Below are 9,460 nucleotides of genomic sequence, written 5' to 3' on the forward strand. Positions count from 1 at the left end.
GCCGGGCTCAGCACATGCCGGGCAAAAAAGCTTTGTCTGGGGAGTTGGAGTGAAGTTGCGGCGGATTTTAGGCTGGAGTCGGCGAGCGAGGGTGTTTAGTGTTGGCGACGAGCGGGGCGAGGGAAGGGGAGCGGAGCTCCGCGGGAGGAGAGGCTGCGGATCCCGGCGGCTTCCCGGCGGTCCCTGGATGCTCACGGCGGGAGAGGAGCGTGCTGCCCCGGCACCCTTCACCCGGGAAGAGGAGCGGGGAGTCAAATGAGAAAGCGTGGATTGCCTACAGATCGTATCTGGATGTCCTGGCACGGTGTGTATAGAAAAAAAAAAAAAAGTTTACTGATCTGGTAAGATATTAATACTTGGCTGACTAGAAAAGGCGTTTTCAAGTTTTCAAGGACCAGATGTGCGCTGGGTTTAAGGTACCGGAGGAAGTCGAAATAATTGCTTTTTAACTTGCTTGGAGAAATGAATTGCAAAAACTTACAAATGCACCGAATCGGCGGTAAAATGCACTTTATATTCATTTTTGCACTGATGATAATATCTTTCAATAAGGCTGTGCTGGGCAAGAATTTGAAATACAGGATTTATGAGGAGCAGAGAGTTGGATCAGTAATTGCAAGACTATCGGAGGATGTAGCTGATGTTTTATTAAAAATGCCTAACCCTTCCTCAGTTCGTTTTCGAGCCATGCAGAGGGGGAATTCTCCCTTGCTTGTAGTCCGTGAGGATAACGGAGAAATCAGCATAGGAGCTAAAATTGACCGGGAACAACTCTGCCAGAAAAACTTAAACTGCTCCATAGAGTTTGATGTGATCACTCTGCCCACTGAACATCTGCAGCTTTTCCATGTCGAAGTTGAAGTGCTGGACATTAATGACAACTCTCCCCAGTTCTCCCGAGCTCTTATCCCTATTGAAATATCGGAGAGTGCAGCAGTGGGAACCCGGATCCCCTTGGACAGCGCTTTTGATCCAGATGTGGGGGACAACTCCCTTCACACTTACTCTCTTTCTGCAAATGATTTTTTTAGTATTGAGGTGAGGACCAGGACTGATGGTGCTAAGTATGCAGAGCTGATTGTGGTGAGAGAGCTGGACCGGGAGTTGAAGTCAAGTTACGAACTCCAACTCACTGCTTCAGACAAAGGGGTGCCTCAGAGATCTGGATCATCCCTCCTGAAAATAAGCATTTCCGATTCCAATGACAACAGCCCTGTTTTCGAGCAACAGTCGTATATAATCCAACTCTTAGAAAATTCACCGGTTGGGACTTTGCTCATAGACCTCAATGCTACTGATCCAGATGAGGGCGCTAATGGTAAAGTCGTGTACTCCTTTAGTAGTCATGTGTCTGCCAAAATTATAGAGACTTTTAAGATAGATTCAGAGAAAGGACATCTGACCCTCCTGAAGCAAGTGGACTATGAAGTAACCAAATCCTATGAAATTGATGCTCAGGCTCAAGATTTGGGGCCCAATTCTATTCCAGCTCACTGCAAAATTATAATTAAGATTGTGGATGTGAATGACAACAGACCTGAAATTAACTTAAACTTGATGTCCCCAGAGAAAGAAGAAGTAGCGTACATTTCTGAAGGGTCACCCCTGGACACTTTTGTTGCCCTGGTCAGAGTGCAAGACAAGGACTCTGGCGTGAATGGAGAGATAGTTTGCAAGCTCCATGGACACGGCCACTTTAAACTTCAAAAGACTTATGAAAATAACTATTTAATCTTGACTAATGCCACTCTAGATAGGGAAAAGAGATCTGAATACAGTTTGACTGTAATAGCAGAGGACAAGGGAACGCCAAGTCTCTCCACAGTTAAACACTTTACTGTCCAAATCAGTGATGAAAATGACAACCCACCCCGCTTCCAGACGAACAGATATGAAGTTGTTATCTTGGAAAATAACTCTCCAGGAGCGTACATCACATCAGTCACAGCCACAGACCCAGATCTAGGTGACAACGGGCAGGTGACCTACACTATTTTGGAGAGCTATATTTTGGGAAGTTCTATAACCACCTATGTGACCATCGATCCCTCCAACGGGGCGATCTATGCCCTGAGAACCTTTGATCACGAAGAAGTAAATCAAATTGCCTTTATGGTCCAAGCTAGGGATGGAGGGAGTCAGCAGCTTGTTAGCAATACCACAGTTGTACTAACCATCATTGATGAAAACGACAATCCTCCTGTCATTGTGGGGCCAGTGCTACGCAACAGCACAGCAGAAATCTCAATCCCTAAAGATGCTGGAATTGGTTTTCTCGTCACCAGGATAAGGGCTACCGATAGAGACTCTGGTATGAACTCTGAACTCAGCTGCTCCATAGCAGCTGACAAGGAAAACAGCATCTTTGTGATGGATCCCAAAACTTGTGACATCTCTATCAATGTGAGTGTTGAATCAGTGCCAGCAAAACAATGGGAGTTTTTTGTGATAGTCCAGGATAAAGGCAGTCCTCAGCTTAGTACTAAAGCACTTCTGAAATGTACTGTTTTTGAGTATGTTTATTCATTTGCAAGCACAGAAGCAACTTTGGTAAGCCAACCCTCCCTGGATGTCTCCATGATAACAATTATATCCTTAGGATCAATATGTGCTGTGTTGTTGGTCATTATGGTCATCTTTGCTACAAGGTGTAATCGAGAGAAAAAGGACACCAGGTCCTACAACTGTCGTGTGGCAGAATCAACCTACCAGCATCACCCAAAACGACCCTCGAGACAGATCCACAAAGGGGACATTACATTAGTGCCAACAGTTAATGGCACTTTACCCATCAGATCTCACCACAGAGCTTCTCCCTCATCATCTCCAACCCTAGAAAGGGGACAAATGAGCAGTCGGCAGAGCCACCACAGCCACCAATCCCTGAACAGCCTGGTGACAATCTCCTCAAACCACGTGCCCGAAAATTTCTCCCTGGAACTCACCCATGCTACTCCAGCTGTTGAGGTAAGGTCCATACCTCGTTTTGCACATCTCTTCACTCATAGATTCACTTGGGAGCATGGAGGTACTCTGCATGCAACCTGTGAGAGCAATAGGCAATTAGGTCTATGCCTAATGAGAACGTGCGACGGATTTCTCTTTAGATGTCACAGCTTTGTGACTTTGCTCCATTATCAGCTAAATTCACTGCCATTGGGAACAGGATTAAATCTATTGTTAATAGCATTATTTCTTGGTTCTTCCCTCCAAGGTCGAAGCAATGAAGTGTAATGTAGATGGTACCCTGCTCTGGTTTACTGCTTGCCTTTCCTTTTCCTCTGTATAGCTCTCTTTAAGAAAGAGTGGCAGAGGATTTATATAGAGAAATACAGAAAATTCTTTCATTCATGAGGATGGAGAACTGAGAGGTTAAACACTGACACAGTTTTGAGTACAGCTGTTGTAATATATGATCGTAGTATCTCAAACTTTGAGACTACCCATCTCAGTTTTTACTGCAAGTGCTATGTAATGACTTAAATGACAGCTGTGTCTTGGTAACTCTTTACATGTGGAGCAATGCAATTTTATTTTGAATTAGGATCCCAGAATGGTAAGGGGTTGCTTCTAATCTGTTAAAACAAAACTCCACCTCTGTTTAATCCCTTGTTTTACTTGTTAATGAATTAATTATTATGAGTTCAGAGTCTAAGGAGCAGCAGTGCATTTCCTCATTGTACAAAGACCTCAGGTGTTTCCTGTGGCAGACACTATACTACAAAGTAGTCTGTTGTACTGTATTATATATGTGCAGGAATTTGATTTAAACTTTAAAGAAAAAAAAACCAAACAACCAGCAAACAAAGCTGAGAGGCAAATTAGTGGTTTTACAACTAGGAATTTGAGCTTTCATTTCAAGGAATCAGTCTTTTCACATCTTCTTCAGCAGGTTTCTCAGCTTCTCTCGATGCTTCACCAGGGCCAGTACCAACCAAGGCCAAGTTTTCGAGGAAACAAGTATTCCAGAAGCTACAGGTAAGGATCTGGATTTTTCTGCTATAAACACATATGCATGTATCAGAAAACATAGACATGTATTTTTAATCAAAAAGTGGAATATAACCTACGTGAGATGATTTAATTTCATCATCACCACAATTCTCTTCACAGATATGCCCTACAAGATATGGATAAATTCAGCTTGAAAGACAGTGGCCGGGGTGATAGTGAAGCTGGAGACAGTGATTATGATTTGGGGAGAGAGTCTCCAATTGACAGACTTCTTGGGGAAGGATTCAGTGACCTTTTCCTTACAGACGGAAGAATTCCTGCAGGTAAGAGCACAATGGAAGCTGAACAGTTTATTTACAGTGCTGCCTGACTGTCACTTTGATAAAGCTACTACTGAGAAAGCAAAAAATTCTTTAGCTTTCAAGTCCTGTGTTTGCTTCCTTTTTAATCCTCTTCATGATAAATATTGAGCTGAAGCCTTCACATAGCTAGTGAAATGAAACCTCAGACACAACTGAAAATCTGCCCAAAGCAAAGCCTACTTTATTCTGTTATTCATATCACCAAAAGCTGGCTCCAAATTCCCCCCAAAAGCATGATCTGCTCCATATCCTTAGACTTTTAATGACTGGGTGGATGTTTTTGCAAAGCCAGGCAGTTGTGGTTTCTTAAAAATACACTGAACTATAATTTGGGAGATACAGTTTCCACAGTGGATTTGATCCATATGATACAAGCTTCTACTGTTCAGAAATGGATTGTGAAAGTGGTCTAGAAGTAAGGATGGATAAGAAAGAAAAGTGTATTTTTTCCCACTGAAAAATGAACTTGAGTGGCAAGGGAAGGACCTAAATATGTCCCAGCTTTTAAATCTTGCAACCCTAATTTCTAGAAGAAAGAGCTCAAGAGGTACAATTTAGGGGCCAGAAAAGAAAAAAGCTAGAAAAGGGTGAGTGAAAGTACAACACGCACATAAATATTCATGTTTATGAAGTACTACTCTTAAATTAATGCCCAGTTATGTTGAATAAAAGAGTCTATGGGAAATCTTGCTAAGTACAGATACGAGAAGTTTGTAATTACTGTAATAATCATACAGCCGCCGGTGGTACCGTAGATCTTGTACTTAGTTCATATTTAGTTTTCTCTGTATAACCAACAGGGCTGGATAATTTCAGTGTGGTTCACTGAACCAATAGTGTAAACTTGAAAAGTTTAGTAAAGTAATTTTATCGATGGGGGCACGTTGCTTTGTGAGGTGGTGCAGCACATACTCCCCCCTGAAGTGATCCCCACATATTGCAGGGGGCTTGAGGAGACGAGCTGCAGTGCTGCAGCTCCTTCCCTCTGCTGCCATGGAGAACACCAGTGAGGGGATTGTACCTGACCTTGGTGTGTTTTACCCTGAGAAATATGTTGTTACACAAGGCAAGAGTAAACCCCAAAAGTTGGTTTTTCTTACACATTTTAATTTTAAAATTTTCTTTGTATATTTTGCCCCAGACTAGGTCTTGTATCGCCTACCCAGGCATTCATCTACGTCCTCAACTTAGTCTTCTACACTTAATGTTCCAAAACCAGAGACCTTGAAAAGTTACTATTCTGGAAATCTGGAGTCTAATATATTTTTTATCCTAATCTCCCCAATTTCTACTACTTATTCCCCTGCCAGCTAGCATGAGGCGTGTCTCATTCTCTCCTGTGGTTGGCAGGGAGGGATCTGCTGGAGCTCTCGGCTGCCAGGGGAACTTCAAGTGCAGTGGTGTTTGCACTGGCATCCATCCCCGCTGCTGCCAAGGAAGAGCTGTCCCCTTCCCGGTGGGCAGCTGAGGGCTGCTGCCAGCAGGCAGGAGCTGTTGCCCTCTTGGCACGCTGAAATGCCCATGACTCATTTTCAGCTCTTGCAATTTGGTCTCTAAACAGGAAGCCAAAGGTTAGGATGTCCAAAAGTGCCCAGCTAATGGCATTTAAAGTAAGGAAAACTCCTTCTGAATGCAGACGGAACTGGATTGGGCTATCACATGGGCATTTAATCTCACCCAGATGTGCACTTGCCACTATACATGGTCTTAATCTATCAGATAAGTATGCCAAACCTGTTCAGATGAGACCTGAATTGATCTGCAATCCAAACAAAAACAAAAAGAAAACTTCCTGAAGGTTTCCTCCATTTTGAGAGGTTTCTGCATTGTTAGTCTGGACACAGGCAAAATGCTGTGAGAAAGTCCTTTGAGTTTGTCCTTTTAATGTGAAACTGGAAAGGAACAGAGCCAGTCCCTCAAAACTTCAGAAATTACATGATCAGAAAGTTAAATAACTGTCCTTGAAAGACTAGTTTATTTCTCTCTATTTTTTTAAATCTTCACCAATAAGCTTTAAATTCTGGGGAAAAAAAAAAAGAAAAAAAATATATCTGTTTTCACATCTGGGTTTTTTTATTTATTACTGATTTAAGGACAGACTGTGACACCATTCATTTTCCTCAGAGCATCTTTTGATCTTATGTTCAGGAATGTCAGAATTTATTATTTTCTACTAAACCCAATCCTGATAACATCAGTAACAAGAGTCTCAATAAGACAACCCTCATTACTAATAAAATGCCAGACCATTGAAAGTCTCTTATTAATTTGCAGGAGTCTTCTTAATTAGAAGAGTAATCCTCACCTTCTGGGTTGAGTTGAGAACTGGTCCAAGCACCATGTATCTCTTAGATGTCTTTTCTGTTTTCTAACTCTTTAGGAATTTTCTGTGAAACAGCACACGTGTGCTTTTCATACACAGGAACAAAGCACTTGCAGGCATTTCAGTCACTCGCATCAAAACTTCAGCCACTGATATTTTCCAGGTGGCTTTGTTCGTTTGAAGCTCACTGGATCAGCAGGCCATTTGCAATAGCTTGTGCGATATCCAGCCTGCAGCCTGAACCTGCGTTCTTGAAGAAATTCATACTCTCACATGTAAGACACAGAGAAAGTTTATACTCAGAGGAATGGAAAGGGCATTAGGAAAGCAAACAATATGATAGGCTGTGTAAAGTGCAGGGATAAGTAACACTGACAGTACAAGAGTAGGACTTTATCAGTCACTGGTACGTCCTAGGCTGAAATACACTGCTCAGTTCTGCTTACACCATGGCAAAAAAAGATTTTCTGATAAACTGAGTGGATCCAGATCCAGATCCAGATGGGAAATGTGATGAGAAAGCAAGGAAAGCTTACAGGCCATGACTGAAAATGTTTCTTATGTGTTCGATATATAAAGAGTAGGAAAGAGAAACTCTTTTCTGTATGAGCTAATCTAACCATTAATTGATAGGGGGTTAGGGCAAAAGTTTCTTACAGTCAAAATATGCATAATGCAAAGAGTCTGGCATTTCTGGAAGCTTTATTTTGAAGTATGTGACTCAAATTCATGCTATTGGCCCCTGCAGTACCTAGTTCTTTTCCAGCAGGTCTGCCAGACACCCAGGCAGCACCCAGCCTGAGCTGAGGCTTTGTGTCCTACAGAGTTGGTTCCCTTTGGAGAGGGAAATTTGACCTCTTGTGGCACATGTTTCTTTGCAGTTCTGTCAAACAGAGCTTTGCCTGTCTCTGCCTCCAGAGACCGTTCCCAGACCTGTTTAGGTGTTTGCAGAGGATTCTCAGTGTCCTTATGTGGGCCAGTTCAGACCAGTGTAGCTCCCAGGGATGTAGTCACTAGCCTCATCATGTTGCTCCTTCCCGAGAGACACCACTAAAACCAAGCAGCTGAAAGAGCAGCCCTGTTTTCCTCTCCTCAGCCCTCCTGGCTGTCCTGGATGCTGACCTTGTGGGTGAAAGCCTCCGTTGTGCCAACGCCTGAGCCAGCATGGTGCAGTAACCTGAGCTACAGAGCTGCAGGTGCAGCTCAGAGTAACTCCATATAAACACTGGAGTTGCTTGGGGTGGGAAGTAAGCCCTAGGTGTTCTGATACTGGATTCAAATTTAACCGATTCAGTTAAAAAGGTAATATGGCAGTGGATCACCTCGTCTTCAACATACACCTCATTGTCAAATCAAAAGGAGGTGTGCGAATGAAGAGGGAGATCCTTCTGCACGTTTTTGTTCTTTATTTCCGCTGTCCATTTATTCCCACTTTATTACTCTGATATGCTTCTCTAGTTGCATGTGGAAGACATTTACTTAAGTAAATGCTTGGGCGTAGAAACACCTTCACTTTACTTTGTATTTTTTCTAATGAAACAGCGCTGTACAAAGGGAATGAATGACGTTATGTCACAAATGCTTGTTTTCCACCTGGGATTTACATGTTTTTCTTCAGTCCTAGTTAAGAGATCGCATTACTGTCTTACATGTTCTGCATTTATCATTCTCATTTTTTGAGACCGTTCAGAACTAGAAGTCTGTTTAGCTCAGACCATTTGTATTTGCCACCTTTCTGCACACAGAAAGTGAACCTGAACACCAGATCTGGACATCTTTGGAGAAGTTCAGTCCTTGTGCTAGTCCCTGTGAAGTAAGTGATGACTGCGACAGGAGGGGGATGCTCACTCCTCTTTTCTCTCTTGCAGCAATGCGGCTGTGCACAGAGGAGTGCAGGGTTCTGGGGCACTCTGACCAGTGCTGGATGCCACCACTGCCCTCTCCCTCCTCCGATTACAGAAGTAACATGTTCATCCCTGGGGAGGAGTTCCAGTCACCCCAGCAGCAGCTGCAGCAGCAGCAACAGCAGCATCAGGGCCTTGAGGAAGATCCACAGCCTGCTGACGCCAGCGAGAAGAAGAAGAGCTTTTCAACTTTTGGTAAAGACTGCCAGAGCGAGGAGGAGTCGGGGGACACCTGTACCTCCTCTCTCCTCTCCGAAATGAGCAGCGTATTCCAGCGCCTGCTGCCTCCCTCGCTAGATGCCTACACAGAGTGCAATGAGATGGATCGCTCCAACTCGTTGGAGCGCAGGAAGGGACATTTGCCAGCCAAGACTGTAAGTTATCCACAGGGGGTGGCAGCATGGGCAGCCAGCACACATTTCCAAAATCCTGCCAACAACGGGCCCACTCTGGGGACTCACTCGAGCGCGCAGCCTTCCTCTAAATGGCTGCCAGCCATGGAGGAGATCCCAGAGAATTACGAAGAAGATGATTTTGACAATGTGCTCAACCACCTCAGTGATGGTAAACATGAACTCATGGATGCCAGTGAGCTGGTGGCAGAAATTAACAAGCTGCTGCAAGATGTCCGGCAGAACTAATTGTTTCAAAAGCCTATTTTTCCATATTTATGGAAAACTGGAAGGAAAAAAAAAAAAAAAAGAACAAAAAACAGACTGAGAACTGGCATTGCCAACTAGTTGCATTTATCATAAATGTGTCTGTGTATGTTGAATATTAAAATACTGTATTTTCATATGTACACAATGCAAGTGTGATTATCTTTATCTGTATTTTAAAAATACATTTGTACCTTATATTTATGTGTAATTTAACAAATAAATTTTATTTTTGTACACCCACAGCAAGCATGTTTT

General features: G+C 43.1%; 1 protein-coding gene across 2 annotated transcripts; it reads left to right on the forward strand.

Annotated features, from left to right (window-relative positions):
- Nucleotides 1-7: 7 nt before the first annotated feature.
- On the forward strand, nucleotides 8-9,227 carry PCDH18 (protocadherin 18). Of its 2 annotated transcripts, none has more exons than XM_026848012.1 (4): nucleotides 8-2,967; nucleotides 3,893-3,978; nucleotides 4,114-4,277; nucleotides 8,508-9,184. In XM_026848012.1, the coding sequence occupies exons 1-4, from the start codon at nucleotides 463-465 to the stop codon at nucleotides 9,182-9,184; spliced, it is 3,432 nt and encodes a 1,143-aa protein (XP_026703813.1). In that variant the 5' UTR covers nucleotides 8-462. The 2 variants fall into 2 exon arrangements, with proteins under 2 accessions (XP_026703813.1, XP_026703812.1); XM_026848011.1 differs by having other exon boundaries at nucleotides 463-2,967; nucleotides 3,890-3,978; nucleotides 8,508-9,227.
- Nucleotides 9,228-9,460: the final 233 nt, after the last annotated feature.

The sequence above is a fragment of the Athene cunicularia genome (genome assembly GCF_003259725.1).
Source record: "Athene cunicularia isolate RWA chromosome 4 unlocalized genomic scaffold, athCun1 chr4_part2, whole genome shotgun sequence".
NCBI lineage: Eukaryota > Metazoa > Chordata > Aves > Strigiformes > Strigidae > Athene > Athene cunicularia.